We start from the raw sequence: 22,903 nt of genomic DNA, 5'->3' as shown, positions 1-22,903 counted from the left end.
CTCCATCCTTGTTCTAAATTAATATCAAATTGCAACAAGAGTTTATAGAATTTTAGTTTTTTATATGTTTCTTCTCACAGTGGGCAATTAAACCTCCAGTTTAATTTCACAATACCAACAATTCTGAACCATTACTAAATGACAAAATCCCAATTACCCATAGAATGAATTAAAGTAATTTCAATTTTCCAAATCTTTCCTCACAAAATCAATTATTATGACAAACTGAACCACTACTATGTCAACAAGATGTTAGCATTGTCCATCGGAGCTCTCAATATCTGTCCAATGTCCATTGTTAAAGCAAACTTTGTCGTCTTGCTCTGGACCGTTACTACAAAGTTCGTAACTTTCCTGATGGTCCAGTATTTTCCATCTTTCCTGCCTTCAACTCTTAACGAGCTTTACTTTCTTCAAAACATTTGTATTCTATAAAATATTAACTACGCAGTTATGGTATAACCTAGTGCCAGATACCTGATGTAAATCTGTGATTCTGAGAAAAAAATGATTTTTTTTCTGACTGATGACATTAGTTACACTAAAAACCTTCACCATCATTTTAAATGGCATAAATAGGATACTTTCAACTAATCTTCAATAAATTCCCATAATGACCCAGGTTAAAGGCATTGTTATGAAAGTTCATCCTGCAAAGAATGGGCCTCGAAAACAAAACACAAATAAAAAAAAATTAATTCAAAAAAGGATCGGGATTTTAATATTTAAGCTTAATCAATGTACTTTGTTCTAAATTTCTTCCAGCTTGGGATATGATAACAGCAAATTTTACATCAATAAACAACATTCTTTCCTTATACTAAAAAGTTTCCTAGTAAAGTAGTGTATCCTCATGAAGATGCAACGGAAACCAGGAAACTATGAATGGCTAAGGAGACAAAACTTCAAATAATCAACAACAGGACTATGGGCTATGATGCTCACCTGGAATAAAATACTCTAATCACGATATACTACAGTGAAAAAATTGCAATTTTCCCCCCTCATTTTCCTGATGCATGAAATTTGGATCTCTAGTATGATTCCATCCTTGCTCCAATGGGTAATTAATTGATTAAACTTCATTTAACAAAACATATGAATAATCTCCATTATATCAAGATTGCTCATTTCTGAAATAGTGGTTCTAAAATTGTAAGTGACTTCACTTACTTTTTTTTATATATTATCTCTTGGAGAACCATAATTTTTATTTTCCAATCAAATTTTGTAAAAACTAAAAGTAAATAAATAGTAAATATGTTAAAATCAATTTAAGCAACAAGTTTTTTTTTAAAAGACTTAATCCAAGCTCAGTTTATCAGAGTCAATACACTTCTGTCTATGCCATTATTGTACTAAGCTAAATAACAAATATTGTATCCAATTTTCACTTGCCTGATGTGTAATTCACACATTTTATATTGGTAAAAGCTAGGGTTGCTTACACTGAATGTGTACCAGATTTTAACTTTTGTGAACTTGACAGACTTGCTCTGGGTATTGCACAACTCCTAAATCCTATCATCAGTATTTCTTGACATTAACACTGACCTTTGCAATTTAATTCAATCAATAAATCTTGTTATTGAAATAATCAATTTCAAGTCTGGATAATGAAGTTAAAGTACATGGCTGTTTCAGCACACAATAGCCTTACCCCCCCCCCCCCTCCTCCCAACTCCCAGTCATCTGCGTGGCACAGTGGCAAGAGCATAATTTCATTCTAGACTTAGGGATTGAGGAGTTTCAGATTGAAATCACGCCATTGGATGAGGACACCATTCTTTTGAATAAGTCCATGTAAACCAAGGTCTCATGTCAGTATGGTGAAATATCTTGCTTTCATCATTGAAACTATCTCTTTTTTTCATAGATAAATTAAAGTTTACAATTTTTTCAAACATTTAATTTGAGTTCACCAGTTTAAGTGTACTAAAACTCTAGAATAGAATCATTTGAAAATTAGACCTCATATCTATTCTCCCTTTAAAGTTGACTTAAACAAACTCAATACATTCAAATGCACTAATCCTCAACCTGAGTCCAACCTGAAAGCAGACAAGGTCAAGTAGATTAATACTTACAGGGACTACTGTTGTCATTTTAAGTCCACATAATGTATGTGTCTGAGACTGAAATATGTTTACTAAACTTGTAGAAACACAGAGAGTCAACTTGACCATCCTAACATTTCTGATTAGATGTGACATTGCATCTTAATAATTTTAAGCTAATCTAAACCAACCTGTTCAAGATAATCTGGATAAAATTGAGAGAAATATATATAATAAACTAAGTTTTTCTCTAGAGAGAGTGGTCATGACCACCTTCTTTTTAAAATGACATTTAATCATAAAATTCTTAAATCCCTCCTTTTGTCATATTTGTGATTAAAATTGGGGGGGGGGAAGTTTCTACGACTTCATCATCTAAATTGTGCCTGAAGTTTTTCAAACACAGACATATTTAAGGTATTTAGACATAAAAATTTTGTGACACAAATTTGTTCTCCTTTCATTTAAATGTATATCCAAACATCAAGCATTCATCATAATCAAAGAGCGATTACAGGGCATTTTTAATCAATAAATTTATATATTAAAAAAACTTGTTTCTTCTATGATTCATCATTCTTAAGATGGTATCAGACTATGTACCTGTTTCCATGTCCCTTTGTGTATACCACTGTGTCATGCACTGGTTCACAGGATGTTATGCACGTGAAAGACCATCCCACCCAGACTAGGGCAGACCACAAAGCTATTTATAGAATTGATGAAACGTATGAAACATTCCAAGATTAAACGAAGGAATACCATCAGAATATGAAACAAACACTCTCCACATACCACAAAATAATATCAGGTAACCTTTCTGAGTCGAGGTTCTCTTACGATTTTATGAAACATGCCAATCGATCTGTGGCATGAATCATGACCCACTTAACCAACTTTGACCTCTAATAATAATCCACAGCCCTACGTTACAACATCCTCAACACACCGCTTAAAATTCATAAAAATAATTGATCACCTGGTATATTTCAACTCATGAGAACTTGTATTATGCTTAATTTCATTCAATGGTCCCTGTTACAAAAGAGTTGTCACTTACCGGCCTGTGTTGATGTAGACTAAAACGTGACCCACTTGGCGGAAACAAAGCAAGACTTCGCCTGTCAAGTCTACACGAGATTCGCCGAATAGGCAAGCACACTACGTCATAGTCTCATAAAGTCTTATAAACTTTTCTACAGTATAAAAAATAATAAAGTGTTCTTCATTTGTTCATTTACGAAGCAATAAAAATGAATAACTTACGTTTGGGAGCCGACAATTTGTCGTCCATCAATGACCGAGTTTTAACTTCTCCAGCAACTTGACCTATTTACCTTTTGTGATCCAATCCACAGTTCCGTATTCAAAATGTCTGCGCCCATGTAAAAGACTTCCGGGAGCACCTGGTGCGGTTTGAATCATTTGTTTTCCTTGTTTGTTGACATGGCAGCTCTTACAACACACCCAACATGTGTTTGTTTAATACGTTAATTCATTGAACTCATGTCTTTCGATCTGGGACAAGTACACACGTGTAACTTACACATATGGAATATTGTTTCTTTTCTGATTTTCGTGGAACGCCCCCTCTTAGTTCGGTGTTTCTAACTAGTACCTACTAATAGCTTGTTTATGCGTTGTTTTGCACGTAGACAACATTTGATTTAAAGATTGAATGGCTTGATTATCATTATATTTCATAATGCCTTTGTGGTGGTGTTGTTCATTTGTAGGCTATTTAGAAACAGATATCCAAGGGTAATTCTTGTTTGCAGAATGCAGATACACATATGTAAATAAGACTTTTTTTAATCTATTGGTAGGCCTAAATTTAATTCCTTTTTCTCTCAGATATGAACTTTATTTATTTGAAACATAAATAGTAACTGAAAAAGAAATATATGTATCAATTACATTTGCTGTCACTTTAGCATTGAACAATCTGGCTATCCAAGTATCCATTCTTTGTCTGGGCCTATCTGAGCCTACTCATTCAAAGTGAACAAGAAATGCATAAAGAATAAAAATTGCAGCAATGAGTGCATTATTCATTCTGATCTAAGCTGCATTACACGTTACAAGAATATAAATGTTTAGATTTCAATTTTTATTTTATGCTTTTTCTAAAATAACATGTAAATTGTTAAAGAAATAAAAATTTGATAATATAACTTACCAGTTTGATTCTTGATCAACAGTAACATAATATTTGACCGTAAGTAATAATAAGTGTTATTATAATTGGTTATTTACCAGATGTAATGACTGCATGAATGCCTTTTTAAATGAGGTTCATGAAAAATCTATGTGCAGAAATTTCAGTCTGACTGTGAAAATCCTTACATAATATATCGGTAAAATCCTTATTATAATATTAATATAATTACATGCTTTTACTTTCAGAAGTATTTTTAAGCCCAAAAATGAAGTCATAGCAGAAGAAGAACTTTGATTCATTGAGACATTGAGAGTTCTTTTGTTCATCATGATCCTTTCACATTATCTGGAAGTTGAATTTGACAGAAGCTGATCAGTTTTGGTAAGTCACTCAAGATACCATTCTTGATATTGATGCTACAAGTTAAAGGTTAACAATCATGATAATAAATAATAAAGTTGCATGGGCTCACTGGTGTGAATCTAAGGCTATAGACTTAAAAATGCATCTTTGGTATCAGTCTGTGTTGGAGAGTGTTGTATTTTACAAACTTTTTTTTACTCATATGTGTTTATGATTTGATCATTATGAACATTAAAAATAGTAAAATAGACAAAAGTTTTTATAAACATAAAATAAGTATGAAAGTAATCATTGTATTATTTCTGCAATTGGATTTGATAAAACAATTTTGAAAAAAAAAAACTGTTGGACAAAGGTCGAACTTGATCTGCATGATCTTAAAAGCCGGAAGGGTTATCAATTGTATAGAAAATTTTTCGATCAGCATTTTTTTTTTTCATGAAAACATAATTAAAACAATTAACATCATGAATATCTGTCCAATTAATTATCTTACAAAGATAAGATTTGTAATTAGACGTTGAGTAGTACATTTCCTGTTTAGATTTTAGAAATTCATCTAATGAAAGAAATTTAATCAGAGATTTCTGCATTATTATGCCCTCATATCGAAGATTCGGGGGTATATAGTTTTTGCCCTGTTCGTCCGTCTGTCTGTTTGTCTGTTTGTCCGCAAAAACTTTAACCTTGCCCATAACTTTTGATTGGTTGGAGCTATGGCTTTCATATTTCACATGTGTATTCCTTGTGACAAGACCTTTCTTTAGGTACCACCATATTTGACCTTTTGACCTTGACCTTGGAGTTTGACCCAATTTTGCAAAATTTTACCTAACGTTAACCTTGGCCATAACTTTTGAACAATTGGTGCTGTGGCTTTCATACTTCACATGTATAATCCTTGTGACAAGACCTTTTTTTGGATACCAACAATTTAGACCTTTTGACCTTGACCTAGGAGTTTGACCTACCTTTGGAAAACTTTAACTTTGGCCATTACTTTCGAATGCTTGGTGCAAGGGCTTTCATACTTCACATATATAATCCTTTTGACAAGACCTTTCTTTGGATACCAACAATTTTGACCCCTTGACCTTGACCTTGGAGTTTGACCTAACTTTGGAAAACTTTAACTTTGGCCATAACTTTTGAATGGTTGGTGCTAGGGCATTCATACTTCACATATGTAATCCTTGTGACAAGGCCTTTCTTTCAATACCAACAACTTTGACCTTGACCTTGGAGTTTGACTCACTTTTGGAAAACTTTAACCTTGGCCATAACCTTTGAACAATTGGTGCTAGGGCTTTCATACTTCACATATGTAGTCATTGTGACAAGACCTTTCTTTGGATACCAACAATTTTGACCTTTGACGTTGACCTTGGAGTTTGACCTACTTTTGGAAAAAGTTAACTTTAACCTTGGCCATAACTTTTGAATGGTTGGTGCTAGGGCTTTCATATTTCACATATGTAACCCTTGTGACAAGACCTTTCTTTGGAAACCAACAACTTTGACCTTTTGATCTTGGAGTTTGACCTACTTTTGGAAAAGTTTAACCTTGATCATAACTTTTGAAAGATTTGTGCATTGGCTTTCATATTTCACCTTTGTATTTCTTTGGAGAAGGCCTTTCCTTGGGCACCATTAATTTTGACCATTTGACCTTGATGTTTGACATACTTTTGAAAAAACGTTAACCCTTTCCATATCTATTCAATTGTTTCTGCTAGGGCTTTCATATTTCACAGGTATATTCCTCGAGACAAGGCCTTACTTTGGGTACTAACATATTTGATTTGCATTTGAGAAAGTTTAACCTTTGCTACGGTTGCCATATGGGGGCATCAGTGTATCACAAACACATCTTGTTTTATATGATTATTTTTTATTTTCTATTGGAAACATTCTTGTGAAGAGAAAGAAATTTCAAAGAGTTGTTCATATATAATACATGCAACCTGTGGTATTAAATCAGTCAATCAGAGGATAGCTTTGAATTTGAGTAATTGTACAAAATATGCTTTAAAATCTCCTTGTCATGATCTAGATTTCCTTTGGAAGGAATCATTATTTGGGTTTGTGTAGGCTTTTAGTATACATTTGTAACCATAATGTGATCAGTTTTTATGTCCCCATATCGAAGATTCGGGGTATATAGTTTTTGCCCTATCCATCCATCTGTCTGTGTGTCTGTTTGTCTGCAAAAACTTTAACATTGCCCATAACTTTTGATTGGTTGGAGCTATGACTCATATTTCACATGTGTATTCCTTGTGACAAGACCTTTCTTTGGATACCACCATATTTAACCTTTTGACCTTGACCTTGGAGTTTGACCCAGTTTTGCAAAATTTTACCCAACTTTAACCTTGGCCATAACTTTTGAACAATTGGTGCTATGGCTTTCATACTTCACATGTGTAATCCTTGTGACAAGACCTTCCCCTGGATACCAACAACTTTGACCTTTTGACTTTGACCTTGGACTTTGACCTTCTTTTGAAAAACTTTAGCAATGGCCATAACCTTTGAACGGTTGGTGTTTAGGCTTTCTTACATCACATAAGTAATCCTTGTGACAAGACCTTTCTTTGGTTACCAACAACTTTGACCCTTTGACCTTGATCTTGGAGTTTGACCTAACTTTGGAAAACTTTAACCTTGGCCATAACCTTTGAACAGTTGGTGCTAGGGCTTTCGTACTTCACAAGTGTAATCCTTGTGACAAGACCTTCCTTTGCATATAACTTTGACCCTTTGACCTTGGAGTTTGACCTTCTTTTTAAAAACTTTAACTTGGCCATATCTATTCAATGGTTGCTGCTAGGGCTTTCATATTTCACAGGTATATTTCTCTAAACAAGACCTTACTTTGGATACCAACATTTTTTATTTGCATTTGAGAACATTTAACCTTTGGTATAAGTTGCCATACGGGGACATCAGTGTTTCACAAACACATCTTGTTTTCTTTGATTTACACTGAAAAATGGAGAAGGCTGGCTTATTATCAGTTAATTCAGTCTGTCTTAATTTCTGATTAGTTTTGTTTTTGTTTGGATTTTGTTTGTTTCTTTTTACTATTGTTTTTTTCTTTTCTTTGTTTTTTTTTTTTTGTTTGCTTTTTTTTTTTTTCTTTTTTTTTATGCTGACAGGGCATCTATGTTAGATTTCTGAAGTGAGATATTTTTATTCTGGTCTTTTCAATTTTAAGTTCTTCCTGTTCATATAAAATACATAGCTACAGTTTTGAAAGATAAGAATGTTTGGGAGAGGGTAAGGAAAGGCTTGCTGAGCCCTCTAATCACATTTTCGACACCAAGCCCAAATATCGCTTCTTTTTTCAATACAGTTAATATGTTGTTTTTTTTTTTCTGGTAGCATAATTTTGTATTTCATTTCCAAAACAAAACAAGCTACATGACTGCATATTTTCAATTTTTCAATTTTCAAATTTAGGTACAACTATGATGCCAGGCATAAATAATGCAACACATTGTAAGATATTAAGATTATAACATATTAAGCATGTCACAGTGCTTTTTAAGACATCAGAATGCACAAGGCTATATTTTGGCAATGGCCAAATATAGCTTTGGTTTATTGGCAGGGTTAGAAACTCCCTAAAATTACAACTCGCAAATAATTGCGAGTACCAAGAAAGTGAACTCGCAATTTTATAAGACTACTCACAATTTTCATAAAAAGTTAAACTTATATAAATTAAATACATGTAACTTAAGGAAAAAGTAACTACTGTACAATACACAAAATACAACTACAGTGTGACTTTTATTTAAATTACTGATTTAAATCAAAAGCATTGTGTTCTGTCATATTATATAATTTTGCTACAGTTTCAATGCAAAAAAATCAACTCGCAAGTTTTTGCGAGTTACCTAATTTTTAACTCGCAATTTGGGAATTCTAACTTGCGTTTTGCGAGTTGTGTATAGTGAATTTCGAACCCTGATTGGGTAACCCTTATTCGGTAAATGGAAGAAGTAGTTGCAGGATAAATTACAGATAATAATCTTGTAATAAATAATGAGACCATAATTGGGTTTTGAACTTAAGTAATATGCATGTATTTTCTTTGCATGGAGTTCCAAACATGCAGCTTTGTGATCAGTTAGAGTCTAATTTCTGAAAAAGATTTCCTTTAAAGAACTCAAAAACGACTATACAGAAAAAAAATCTTGGTACATGTGCTTGAATTTTTTTTTTTTTTAATTACACTAAATTCTGATTTGTTTTTATGCATAAATATCCATAGGAGTTGAGTAATATTGCATTCCAAGGTGAAGGTGAAAACTTAATGTCAAATTATAAATCAAGATCAATGCTGGGGGGGGGGGGGGGGGGTCTATATTCTCTTGATACAGAAACAGTCAACATAATTGATATTAGCTCCTCCAAAAAATATTGACAGTCATTTAATTTTTACTATTGACTGGCAAAGAGAGTTTACCCACATTTTTTAGTGATTTTGATTCTGATGAGTAGATTGATTTGTGATACCATCGCAACTTTCAAAAAACATGATGTCACAATAAAAAACCAGGTAACACAACCATGGAAAGATCGTTAGCACTACATTCAAACTGCAGATAATGCATGGGATACAAATTATTTATTTAAGTGAATTTGTTTCCAATTAGTAGTTGAAAGTCAATGAATGATTTAAAGTAAAATACTACTGGTATTTTATCGATTTGCTTTAGTATTTGCTCAATGTTTCAGAGCAACCCATTTTGAATGCAGATCACCCCATGATGATCAAGTGCAAAATATGCCCACAATTTTTTTTTTTAAATGTGACAGTAGTGTTACAATCAACTACAATTCAAGCAAGAATTGAACAAAATCAATCAAATTGCAGATATTAATGCATGAGACACAAATCATGTGATTTAATATTTAATTGAATTTGTTTCCATAACATACACATTGAATGTTAATGAATGATATATTGATTCCTTTTGTTTTTTTCATACAGTAAACATGCTTATAACAAACATGCTTATAATAAATTGACACTAAATATAGCGAAGTGACTTTCATTCCCCTTGACTTTAAAATATATTGAACACTTAACGGATACAATGAATTACACTGACAACGAAGCAAATTTTTCCATCCCTGGCACTTCGTTATAAGCATGTTTTACTGTATAACAAAAAAAAATATTGACCGTTTTGTTTTTTATATAACAAAACAATTATTGACTGTGTTTTTGGGCAACATTATACATTTATTAACTGTGTTCGAGGGCAACATGCGTTTTGTCGGACCCAAGAACCAAAATGTTTGCCTGAGGTCATTAGGCCGAAGGCAAACAGTTTGGTTCGAGGGGTCGACAAAACGCATTTTGCCCGAGAACACAGTCAATAAATGTTTTGTTATACCTTTTATTTATTTATATTTTTATTATTATTTTTTTAACATACGTGTATGTCGAACACCAACGAATGCAAATGAGATTTAGCTGACCCTGCCCATTATGTGACGTAAGCGGTCCAACATCTCATCGACAGGTCCAATATCTCACTCCGCAGTCAAACATAGAATTTTTTATGCCCGCTCATGAAAACATTGGAAATGTTAGACTTTTATTAGTATTGATTTATATAGGAACACATTTTTAAAGGTATAACAATGATTATTTTAGCCCCTCAGGACAAAAATACTGCCCTCCACTCCACGTCAGGCAATATTTCAGCCCTTGAGGGCTAACATACGGTAATCAATGTTGCCCTCAACCCCAATCAATATTCCTGTGATATTTTATAACAGTCAATATTAAGTATTGTTATACCTTTTAAAATTTGTTCCCATATAAATCAATACTAATAAAAATCTAACATTTTCAATGTTTTACTGAGCGGGCATAAAAAAATCGATATTTGACCGCGGAGTGAGATATTGGACCTGTCAATGAGATGTTGGACCGCTTACGTCACATAATGGGCGGGGTCAGCTAAATCTCATTTGCATTCATTGGTGTTCGACATGCATGTATGTCCAAAAAAAAAATAATAAAATAAATACATAAAAGGTATAACGAAACATTTATTGACTGTGTTCTCGAGCAAAATGCGTTTTGTTGACCCCTCGAACCAAACCGTTTGCCTTTGGCCTAACGGCCTCAGGCAAACAGTTTGGTTCTTGGGTCTGACAAAAGGCATGTTGCCCTCAAACCCAGTCAATAAATGTATATTAATCATAAATGAATTTAAAGTTTTATCAACCTTAAAGAAGTTAACCATGGTTTTGGTATTCGGTGTTCATGTGAATATTATACGGAATAACATGTTATACTTAACAGACGGACCTAAAAATAAAATGAGTGGTAGTAAGGTCGTAGATTTCCAGTACCAGTTCACCAGTAAGAACCTGACCTCCACCTTGACAGTTCCTGTAACCATTCCCTCCCCCCAGTCAGCGTCCGACCTTGTGGGTCGACTTATCAACGCCCACAATCTGCCATGCTATGTAGAGGAAGGTTAGGGTCAACATGAGACAAAATTTTTGAAAATATTAATTTTGATATGTTTTTTGGAACTTAGTAAAATAGAAGTTTGCTGCTTTATTTTATCTGCATATAAGGAACATCTATTTTGTCTATCAGGAGTCACTTATGCCATGGGTGCAGGACTCTCATGACTTTTTTTGAATTTAAGTCATAACCTTGCTTCTATCTAAAAGGCTATGGAATTTAATTAAGATACACTATTGTTAAGTGATATTTATTTATTTGAAAATCAGATGTATATATATATATATATATATAAATATTGTAGATTTAAAGACTAAGCTAGAGGAATTTGTCACAGATCAGACCAACAAACTTTATGATGAAAATGCAGAGAAAGCCCTACAAAGGCTGAAAAATGGGGACATTAGCATAGATGATGTTGTCAGCAAATGGAACAAGGCCTTTACAGAGGTGAAATATAGTGATTGCTTTCAAAAGAAACAGGATGTTAACGGATTTTTGAACACTTGGAATGTGTACCCTTTCATGAACAATTGTAACAGGATGTTTACTGTTTGAAATCTGTATTTTATTCATATAAACAGGATATAAACTCAAAAGTTTAGCTTTTTGCAATTATGTCAAGGATTAGTAACTGGTATGAAAATCCCAGTGAGTCATAGTACTAAATTTTTCAAACTTTACGGAAGAATGGCCATGGAAATATGACGAAAGACTTATGAATAAAATGTACATTTTATTTTGACTTTCAAAAATAAAACATATTCTAGTATCTTATGTTGAGTAAAACTATGTGAACTATACCCCCTACCTTGCATAAAATGCTCTTCCTTAATTTCAAATCAAAACATGCCCAGGTAACTTTTGGTACTTATCTTATGAACTGAACTGATCCCAAGACAATTGATTCCTGGAATGTGCCTCTGTTCATTATTGGTCAGATTGTTTCAAATTCCTTATTCAGACAAAATCTTGAAAATTGTTTGAGTTTAATGAGAAAAAAAATGTCTTCCATATCGCAATTTTTACTGTAAAGTTAAAAAATTTAGTAGTTGTCAAACTTTTTGCCTCCTTTTGATAAAATTGAAAGTGCAAGATATTCAAATTTTTATCTTCCCTATGGCTGTTTAACTGCAACATTCCAAAGAATTCAGTGAAAATGTATATTGCAACCCTTAAAAGATAAAATTTTATTTTACTGCATTCAAGTTCTCCAACTCTTCTTTCCAGGAGGTAAAATGTTATGCCAAGCCAGAGGCGGTGACAGAGGAGCAGGTTTTTTCAGAGGTGTATCATAGTTTGATCCACTCCCCTGCCCTGGACACACTTCTTAATCTGGAGCACACATATGCCCTCACCATTGAAGATCTAATACAGCAGAGAGATAAAGATTTAGAACACCTGGATGAGAGGTTTTTTTTTTTTAAACACTCAATATACAGTGAAACTTGTCTTATCCAGATGATGTGTATTCTGAAATCTTGCCTAATATGAAGTAAACTTTTAAAAGTCCCTAACAGTAAATTCAATTGTTTAAAATTTTGCCTTATCCGAAATGATATCTATAAATCTGGCCAATTTCTATGAAAGCAGTAGTATCCATATTAGACAAGTTTTACTGTACAACTTTGTTTTTGTTCATTTTTTTTTTTTTTTTTTTATTGTTTGGTAATTTTTTGCATTTTCTATATGAAATACATGTACATGTTTGATTTTCTTTCATTTTTTTTGGCTCTTATTGTTCATTATTACAAATCCAAATTTAGTCAACATTTGTAGTGATCAATGTTGTTTGAATAAGTCAGTGATTTATCATTATGTCCTTGTTTTAAACTGAGTCACTCAGATGAATTATTGCTATCTATTTATGCGCATTGTGCATCATGCATTATGCATAGTCAGTTATGTGTAAAATTGTCACTTTTTCTTCTTCCTTAAAACCGCTCGTGCAATTTCAACCAAACTTATCATGAAGCATCCTTTGATGATGGGAATTCTAGTTTCTTTTCAAATATGGAACTAGACAACTTTTAAGGGGGGGGGGTATTAAGAAAGAAATATAAACAGGTTGAGTTCATTTAAAAATAACCTTCTCAAACACCACGGAACCAGAAAGGACAAAAGCTTCCTTATATAGCGAAGTTTCAATTAGCAAGGTTCACAAAAATGACCGTATCTATAGCCCGATTGATCAATTCTCACTTTATGTCAAATTCATGTATGGTTGAGGTGCCATACTTTCATTACCTAAATACCAGTAGTTCATTCTGACAGTCTATGTTAGACAATAGGCTTTGTGAAATTGCATGTGTGTGAAGGTTATAATTAAAGCTACCACTACTTTTGAAGTCCAAAATCTTTTTGATGTCTGTTGGCAATACATAATAAACAATTATACATGCATGTCTGTAATTATAATTTTCATAATAATTACAAACATGCATGTATTCTTTATTATGTATTGCCAACATTAATTTTTATTCTCTCCATCCATATATTCATTTCGAGTTCAGTATCATATTTTGATTTAATTACTATTTACTTCCATTAAACAGGCAAAGAGAAGAGATGGAGGATGCCATGAAAAATGCTGGCACTAAATACACAGATGCTCAAGTAAACCAACTGGCTCAACGACATATTGACAACTCACAGGTTTGTTGGGCAAAATTGGGTTGAAAGACAAATTATATATAGCCATAATTATCAGATATCTTCACTCTATTGCAGTGATGTAGTAAAATTTTATTTATTTTTGTAGAAAAACTATTTTCAGTTGTACAGAAATCGTAATACATATACAGTCAAACTTCATTATCACAAACTCCATGGGACCAAGAAAAAAGTTCAGATATTGAGGTTAAAATATGTAAAGAAAACGCGGTTGGGACTTCCAACTCACTTTGACATATCCATGGAATTTGAGATATCGAAGTTCAAGATGTCAAAATTCAACTGTATTTGTAAGAATCCCTACAGACCAGATTGTATTAGTAAATTTTAGTTTCAGTCTTCATTTTGTCATTTTTCATTCTTTTTTTAATTATTCATCTGTTACTCAGTGCAAGTGATATTAATAAAGATTGAGTTTTTACCAGTTCCATGGCTAAGCTAATATAAAAATGTGTGTTTTTGAGATAAAGTTTAGTTTCATTACATGTGTATGCATAGAAACTTAAGTTATAACTAAGCACTAAGCATTCATGAAATTGTATTGTTTTCAAAGTAATGATATTTAAAGTGCCCACTTTGCAGAAAGTTTCAAGAAGTTCAGGTTTCAAAGTCTGCAAAACGAAGTCGTTGATGAAGTATAAAGAAAAAACGTTTCTTTTTTCTTCAGTTGATAAGTGGAAAGTGGAGTAGTGAGTTGTCAAATCTAAAAGACACACAGAAGAGGGAATTTAGAGAGTGGGTACTCAAAGTCCATGAGGATACACAGTCCCCCTCTAAGTCCACATCTTATCTGTAAGTATATATGCATGTAAATATGCTAGGTATAATATATGGCTAAGCGCATGCATGGGAAGAACTTTTTTTTTGATCATGTAGATGTTATTTGAATTTATGTCCTGAGTGACCTAGCAACATAGAGTATTTACCAAAAGCATGTACAGGAAGCATATTCAGATTATGATATCTCCATGAAATCAAAAGGAATTTCCATTAAGCAATGTTCTGCACTTAAGGTCTTTGTTTTGGGGGGAAATGTGACCGAGATACCATAGCTATTGCTATCCTGGTATTTAAAAAAAAATGAAAGTTCAATACAAAGTTTACTGGTAAATAAAACATTGTTTTAGAATTTCAAAATATAAATCAAGGCTTAATAAAAATTTTTGAAAAAAGAAATTGTGAGATTCATTATCTAGAGTACTTTAAATAAAAAGAAAATATAAGTACTAGATATTTAAAGGGGGAGGGGGTCAATAAATGAAAAGGGGTATAAAATAATTTACTTATAAGCTTACAATGTAAAATTAAACTATTAAATGTTTTAAGTTCAATGATTTTAATTATAATCTTTACTTTAAAAAAATGATTTAATAATAATTATCACTTATATAAATGATCATTCACCTTTAGAAAAGATTCTTCCTTGTTACATCTTTAAAGTGCAAGTATTATTAACAAAGAGCCAAAACAAAATTGATGAACAAAGCAAGTCCTTGTCTGCCATGGGAAGTTAAATGATATAGCTTAGGCTGTTATTAATGTGAAGAGTATTAGTTTTAGAACTGTTCAGATATCAGTACATGAATCAAAACACAAAAAAATGTCAATTTGTAGATATATCAAAAATATTTAACAGAACAAAGTCTTAAGTAGATCTTAATATGGGAAAAAAAAAATCAATAAACAACCTCATTGTACTAGTAAAATGCTTTATATGAAACCAATGCAAAATATGTTACTAGGTGGTTGAATCTCAACAATATCATAGAAAGGAATTGTTCATCAATGTGTAACAAATTTCTGCTCCATTCAAACATATAATCAATACAGTAAAACTCGGTTATAGTGAAGTCCTGGGGACCTGTAAATCTAATTCGCTATATCCGTAATTCGTTATATACGTATAATGAATTCATATAACTATATAGCAAATTCGCAATATACACATTTTCCTATGTTGTTACTATATTGAAGATGTTAGGGAAGCAATTATTACAAAACATACCTTGGATAATAAGGTTTTGTTATAAATTGAATCTTATATACAAATTCCAAAATTAAAGTCAGTTTAATATATCAAAATTTGAGATCTTTGAAATTTCGTTATAAAAGATGTAAATTTCATTATTTTTTACCTCTACGGGACTCAAAATCAGTTCGCTATATCTGTAAATTTGTTATATCAGAGTTCGTTTTAACCATAAAATTTTACAAAGAATTGTAAAGAATTTTGCTGGGGACCCCAAAAAACTTCGCTATATTCATGAATTAGCTCTATCCGTGTTCGTACTAAACGAGTTTTACTGTAGTCAGTATAAAAAAATTGTATACCCAATAGCGTGATTTATTGTACTGTTGCGGACAAGGGTAATTTTTTGGGGGGTTGATATTACATTCTATTATTATTCACTTATTAATTGAAATGTTGTTTTCAATCTATTTTCTTAATAATCTTAATCATAATTAAACTAACTTCAGGATGAAAGAAAAACTATTAACCCCTAACCAATTTAAAAAGTTAAAAAATAAGGAAAAAAAATTGCCCCCTCCCTTCTCCCCCTTCAATATGATTTTTATTGGAATAGCCATTCTATGGAGTTGAAAAAAAGAAAAAAACAACTTATTTTCAAGTGAAACTTACAAGAAAAATGATGTACATAAAAAAATTTAAAGGGGGGGGGGGGGCTTTTCTAAAAATTTGTTTGAATATTGAAATGTTATTAAGAACTGTTCATTTTTAAGATTTTCAGAGTTCATGATACTTATACCTGATTTAATTCCTTGTACCATATTATATTTTTTCAGAAATTGTGTTTTGTACAGTTTTTAAAATTGTGAAAAATTGCAAGTGCCAAAAAAAAAAAATTAAAAAAATAAAAACTAGGTGGCCAACTTTCTAAAGAAAAGTTTAAGTGTCTGATATATGCTATAAATATACATGCTTATTTCCTTATGAGGCAAAATAAGGTTAATTGCCCAAAGTGCATATCTGGAAATTTGGTATGTGCATTTTTTTAAAGAAATATTTCAGATTTTCCAGGAAAATGCATGTACATGTGCATATATTACAAAACCTTTGAAATTACGCTGTATACATTTTAAAAAAGCAGATAATATAAGTATGTTTATATCAGCATACCCGCCATGTACCGGTACATTTAGGTCAAGTGGTCAGGAAAACCCAGAGTGTGTTAACTTCCCCTTGTTTAAAATGGTTTCCTGCTTCCATGTAACTATTACATCTATTGCATCCCTCAGTACTTCTGGTGGGGATGCCAGATATTTTTGGGAAGTCCTGTGGTGTTTCCTGTCTGAGGACATGATCGCATGACACGCCTAATGATCGCAGATAGCAAAAAAAAAATGATGTATATCATGAAGTATCTATTTATAATGTGAATGGGAAATACCTATAATAAATGGTCATGTTCTCAAAGATCTAGATTAACTTCATGCAGAAAATGGGTCTGGCTATATAATAATTTATGTTACTATTTGTCACATTTCAAACATTGTTATAGAGATTTTTTTGATTTCTTTAGTTGTAAAAAATCTACATGAGAATCTACATTTTGAAGAACAGGCTCTTGTAAAATTGCAATGTCCTTGAATTTTACAGAAAAATGAGTATTTGAATATATTCATCAATTTGAAGGATTATACATGTAAGCATAGCTAGACCTTCATCCAAAAAAAAAATTGTATTATAAACTTAAATAATCTCTCATTATACTGAATAAGGAGTATTTTTGGTGATAATTCAATTTTTGCTATCTTTTTGAGCATTTTACATTCCCCAAAAAATTAATTTGCAAAAAATTATCACCAACTTTTTTACCACATAGACTACAAAGGTAATTTTAATAAAGCATCAGAGAATCACAAAATTAGGACTACGCAAATAACAGTGTTTTGGAATATTTTTGCAAAACTTATATAGTACACTGTCAGGTATTTTTTGGATTATCCTCCCTTTATATAGGTGCAACTTTGAAACATATCCATAATGAAGGAGATAATGAAGGAACTTGAGATATAAGGAAGACATTACATGATTTTTAACCATATACTAATTAAACAAAATCATTAATATGTGAAAACAATTATATCTTCAAATTTCCATTGGAACCAAACCTCAGCATCACTTTTACAGAATAGAGAGTCCTCTTTTTGCGATCTGCTGTGATGACAGTAAATTATAAAAAAAAAATTAGGAAGAATATAATTATATTGAACATCATGTTGCAGAGGTTAAAGAAATTAAGAAAAAAAAAATCAATCCTTTATGGATATTTTAGTAAGAAAATCTTAAGGTTCATTGTTACTCTGATAAGAGAGATAACTTTCACTGGGGTAAATGACTATTATTCCTTTATAAAACTGTCAAGTTAAAAGGCTTAGATTCCTGTCAAATTTTGCCCCACAACATATGCTGAAATTGTGTGCATTTTAATTACCGTATAAGCAGAATTTTTAGCGAGGATTTGATTTTGGCATTATTAGCAAGGATGTGGAGATTGCTAAAATTCAATATCGCTAACAATTAATTGCGTATCAGTTGTTATAGGTTCTCTCGTTGGCATGACAAAATCGCTAAAATTACTTCTCACTAAAAACATATACCGATTTTCGAGGATTTTGCATCTCGCTAAAAATTCCATTTATACTGAATGAATTGGATTTCTTTTGTACAAGTGATCAGAAGGGTAATGAACCTTAAATACAAAATTTGTTCATTATAACTTAAAACTTGCACTGTGTTCAAATGGTTTGATTTTTATCCAGGAACAGAGTGCGGGCCCTCAGCAGTAGCCTTCCTGAAGCAGCAGAGAATGAAAGAGGGGCCAGCTCTATCAGAATGGAGGAAAGCTTCACAATACACCTTGGTATGAATAGAAAATAAAACTTCAAGAAAAGAACAGTTAAGAAGGGATGAGAATTTTATTGTGAAAGGGAATTATAAAATAAAAAATCACAGTAGATGGTGATTATAAATTTTGGGAAATGTTGAATAAAACTGCCTTGTTCACAATGGAATGTAATCTACTTTAAAAGTCTGTACAAACTGATGATTTATATGACATAGCAGCTGTGACCACCTGCATAACATGCACATTTTCTGAACTAGCAATTCTTCACATTTTTTGCATTCAAAAAACATCATCTTGCCTTACCAGGTGCACAGATGAAAACGACACACAATTTGCGATTGCTTTGTACAGATGTCCTTGACCTTTGCCGACACAAAGCACACACTGTAGGGTAAGTAAAATTATATGCATGGTTTGCATAGAATTATGGTAATGTTTATAGCCATGAATTTAAAGAGTTTTCACATGCAATTAGTGTACATGTACATTGTATTTTCAAGTCATATTCCTGAAAGGAACTGGAATTTCTTTTTTGAAATTGAAAATGTTTCTATACAAAAAGGGGGGGGGGGATTATCTGAATGTAAGAAAATTAAAAGTTGCTAGAGGAGTTTCTTTAGAGATGAGATGAGGCAAAATTGATTGCTATTTGAAAATTAAAATTTCTATTATAAAGACTTAGTTAAAATTGGAAAATACATGGTTTGCACAGAATTATGGTAATGTTTATAGCCATGAATTTAAAGAGTTTTCACATGCAATTTGTGTACATGTACATTGTATTTTTAAGTCATATTCCTGAAAGGAACTGGAATTTCTTTTTTGAAATTGAAAATTTTTCTAGACAAAAGGGGGGGGGATTGTCTGAATGTAAGAAAATTAAAAGTTGCTAGAGGACTTTCTTTAGAGATGAGGCAAATTTGAATTGCTATTTGAAAATTAAAATTTCTATTATAAAGACTTAGTAAAAATTGGAAAATATCAGCAAAGAGTTGTCACTCTTTGAACCCTTTGGTTGCCCTGAAGCAGTAAAAATTCATATTAGTTAGTTAATGAGATTGCAGATAATCAAACCATGCAAATGCTGTATAAGTTTCTTGATATTTTTTCCAGGGGTATGTTGATTCCACAACCACAGAGATTACAGACTGCCATGTCACTGTATTCTAATGATCTCTGTGCAATGATAATGATGGTGGACAATAGACTGAATTCATATACAGGATTGAAAAGAGGTTTAAAGATCAATATTTTCATCTTCCCATTAAATATCATTAGCATTTCTTAAAAATACATATAAATTGATAGTTAGCCTTGACAGTGGTTGTACAAGTGAACATGCCATTTATTAGAATGAAAAAGTGATTCTCAAGTGTTGTTAATAAGAAAGAATTTCTGCTTTCCACCCACTGAACCTGTATTGCAAGGACATTGTTCAATTATGAAAAGAGAAATAACTCTTTTCTTCCAGAATTTGCCAGGGTTTGTGAACAGTCAACAGATTTCCACTTTCCGGATCTGGAACAACAGTTTGCAATCATAGAACAGGAGCTTGCACTTGCCAGTGAGTATCGCCAACAAAACAAACATACAGATGATGCAGATAAAGCCAGCCTCAAGAGCAGTAGCAGCACATCTAGTGAGGTCAGGGTCAACAAAAGTCTTTAATCTTTATAATAATAATCAAATATTTACATTCAGTAAATATTTTCTCCTTCACTTTTTATAAAACTCCAATTGCAGTTACCATTCTATTAACAATAAACAAGTTAGAACCAGCTTTTTAAAGCTGTCTGTTTAAAAGATTTCTGAAGAAGCGGGCTCTAGCATCAATGTAACACACAGACCTATAATAAAATATTTAACATATTTTCATCCATTTTAATATAGGAATAATTTATACAGATATAAATATAAACAATAAAATTTCATTCTTTGGTTGTTAATATGGGGATAATGATTGCATTAATTGTAGAAAAATTAACATAACCAGCTAGCTTACACAGGTTACCATATGTATTTTTTTTACCAATGTCGCAAACATTATCTTCATATTAACTACCAAAGAAGGAATTTTATTATTCAAATTCCTTCTTAAAAGATTCCTATGAGGAATATTTTTTCCTGTAAAATATTTTGAATTGCCAATCAATTTTTCCAGGAGAAAAATAATGGCCTGCGAGCAGGAGACTTCTATCTGACCAAACATTCCAATTTGTCTGAGGTCCATGTTGTGTTTCATCTGGTGGCAGATGATGGCAAAAAAGCATCAGAGAGCGTCAAGTCATCCGACATTTCATCTCGCCATCCAGTCATACTCAGCATCAGGAACATTATCAAGCTCTGCTTCCGTTATGACATCAACACCCTGACCATACCTCTTCTTCTCTCAAATGAAATGACAGAGGTGAGTGCCTATACTGAAATCATATTTCTTGGTTCATTTACAAAAGGTTTTGAGTCAATCTTGTTTCATGTTTTGATCGAGATGCATCTTTTGTTGTTGTAGGAGATGACTATTCCCTGGTGTCAGAAGAGAGTGGAGCTCATGTTTAAGTGTGTCAAGGGCTTTATGATGGAGATGGCAGCCTATGGTGGATACAAGTCTCGTAACATTCAGTTCCTTGTTCCTCCGGTATGTTCTTATTTGGAATAAGATTTTGAGATGGAGTGATGGAATGTTTACTATTTTGTATAACAAGCAACTTCATTAGAAGAAAGTTTTTTGTTTTTTTTTTAAAAAAGGAATACTTTTTTATACCCACCATGTCTGTCCATCCAATCTTTTTTTTTAATTCCTTAATTTTTCTGATATTTAGATTAAATATATTGTTTAAGCAGGTAAAAAGACATTCTTTGAAATCAGGTCTGCTTTTAAAATAGATAGCAGGGTACTAACTTTGTGAAAGAGAATGGGCAAAGAGAGATAACTTATGAAAATTTCCTTATTACACATTGTCAAATGGGATGATATTAAATTCTGATGAGAGTTTGGATAAAATTTATTGCCTGTTGCCAAAATTCAAGAGGCTCAATTTTTCACATTAAAGATAAACTAAAACCCCTGCCTGCAAATGATGTCTGCTTTTAGGTTAAAAATGTTTAGGTGATGTTTATTATTTAAAAAAAAATGAAAGTATTTAATCAAATACTGTTACAGTTGAACTTTGGTATCTCGAACACTGATATCTCAAATACCGTGGATGTGTTGAAGTGAACTAGAAGTCCCAACCAAATATTCTTTACTGATAAGTATTTCTCGAATCCTCAGATATCTTAAAGTTTTTTTTCGGTCCTAGTTCGAGATAAGGAGGTTTGACTGTATCATTACCTTTATATTAATAAAAGTGCTTTTAATAATAGTTTTGGCAATATCCTGTTTTGCTATTTTCTTCTGTTTGTCAGGATTACTTTCAGAAAAAATGTTTTGTTTTGACAGGGAATATCAGAGGACATGTTTTCTGGAATCAGCTCCATGCTCCAGACAATATTTAGACTGTCCAATCCAGTTGTGATAAAGTGAAGCTGACATTAGACAGCAGTCAGTTATCATCTCTAAAAACAGATTCTTGTGAAGAAATATTGACCATAGATTGAATGTTGTCTAACAGTTTATTATGTGCCATTGTGAATTTTATTGTAAAAGGCAGGAAAAATACTGGAAGGGCTTTGTGTGCAATAATAAATTAGTTCACTGTAACATGAAAATGTATAAAATATGAATGTATTAAAGATGGAATATAAGTATTTCAGTGTTTTATTTTAGCAATGTCAAATACATTGGTATCAAAGAGTTTAGACTAATAACTAAGGTTTTTTATATTGTTTTGAGTCAAACAGAGACAACTCTGAAGATTACTAATTTGAATAATTTTTAATTATGTATTGATTCATTAAAACATAGAATTCTTAGTACCATAGCATAAACAGGATACAAATAATCTTATTTCTGTAGATTGTAAGAATTTTGTAAAGGTAAATTCTAATGGGGAAAAAAGTTTTTTCATGTAAACCTATTCAAAATGATATGATCGCAGTTATCAAGTTCAGGTTTATACAGGGGTTAAACAGAGCATTTTGCATACAGTAAAATTTTTGCTTCATTTTATTTTCACCCCTTTTGTCATCATTGTAGTGGGCGAATTTAAAGAGGACAGAGTTATCTCTTTAACACAACTGTGTTTGGGTGAATTTAAGTAACTTGAGTAACTTGTTAATTGTCAAATGATGCGACAAGATGCTGTCCCAGATAACAAAAGCATGAAAATGTTTT

The 22,903-nt window shown here is 32.1% G+C and overlaps 2 protein-coding genes across 6 annotated transcripts in view; one reads left to right on the top strand and one right to left on the bottom strand.

Annotated features, from left to right (window-relative positions):
- The window catches only part of LOC133184275 (uncharacterized), a 29,993-nt gene extending 26,484 nt beyond the window's left edge, over positions 1-3,509 (bottom strand). Inside the window, exon 1 of one of the 4 annotated variants that reach the window (XM_061319253.1) lies at positions 3,395-3,509. In XM_061319253.1, coding sequence (XP_061175237.1) covers positions 3,395-3,482 — 88 coding nt within the window. In that variant the 5' untranslated portion in view covers positions 3,483-3,509. Of the gene's footprint in view, positions 1-2,660; positions 2,746-3,117; positions 3,289-3,323 lie in introns of those variants that run through there. The other 3 variants (XM_061319255.1, XM_061319256.1, XM_061319254.1) reach the window with 3 other exon arrangements.
- Positions 3,450-22,377, top strand: LOC133184277 (protein C12orf4 homolog). Of its 2 annotated transcripts, none has more exons than XM_061319258.1 (13): positions 3,450-3,466; positions 10,916-11,092; positions 11,391-11,536; positions 12,317-12,498; positions 13,642-13,741; positions 14,427-14,551; positions 18,545-18,645; positions 18,937-19,021; positions 19,744-19,865; positions 20,102-20,274; positions 20,792-21,037; positions 21,140-21,265; positions 22,070-22,377. In XM_061319258.1, the coding sequence occupies exons 2-13, from the start codon at positions 10,933-10,935 to the stop codon at positions 22,151-22,153; spliced, it is 1,650 nt and encodes a 549-aa protein (XP_061175242.1). In that variant the 5' UTR covers positions 3,450-3,466; positions 10,916-10,932; the 3' UTR covers positions 22,154-22,377. The 2 variants fall into 2 exon arrangements, with proteins under 2 accessions (XP_061175242.1, XP_061175241.1); XM_061319257.1 differs by lacking the exon at positions 3,450-3,466 and adding an exon at positions 4,487-4,599.
- The last annotated feature ends 526 nt before the right edge of the window (positions 22,378-22,903 follow it).

This window comes from Saccostrea echinata, unplaced genomic scaffold (genome assembly GCF_033153115.1).
Source record: "Saccostrea echinata isolate AGI-Se365-2 ecotype Australia unplaced genomic scaffold, CSIRO_AGI_Sech_v1 ptg000010l, whole genome shotgun sequence".
Taxonomy (NCBI): Eukaryota; Metazoa; Mollusca; class Bivalvia; order Ostreida; family Ostreidae; genus Saccostrea; species Saccostrea echinata.
Note: the sequence above shows the minus strand (reverse complement) of the source record. Positions and strands in the feature narration are given on the sequence as shown.

What these genes read in the sequence shown, in the direction of transcription:
- LOC133184277 (XM_061319258.1), top strand. Translation starts at nt 10,933, where the DNA reads ATGAGTGGTAGTAAGGTCGTAGATTTCCAGTACCAGTTCACCAGTAAG. An exon ending in AAGCTTCACAATACACCTTG is followed by an intron (nt 18,646 to 18,936) that starts GTATGAATAGAA and finishes TTGCCTTACCAG; the next exon opens with GTGCACAGATGAAAACGACA. An exon ending in GTAGCAGCACATCTAGTGAG is followed by an intron (nt 20,275 to 20,791) that starts GTCAGGGTCAAC and finishes CAATTTTTCCAG; the next exon opens with GAGAAAAATAATGGCCTGCG.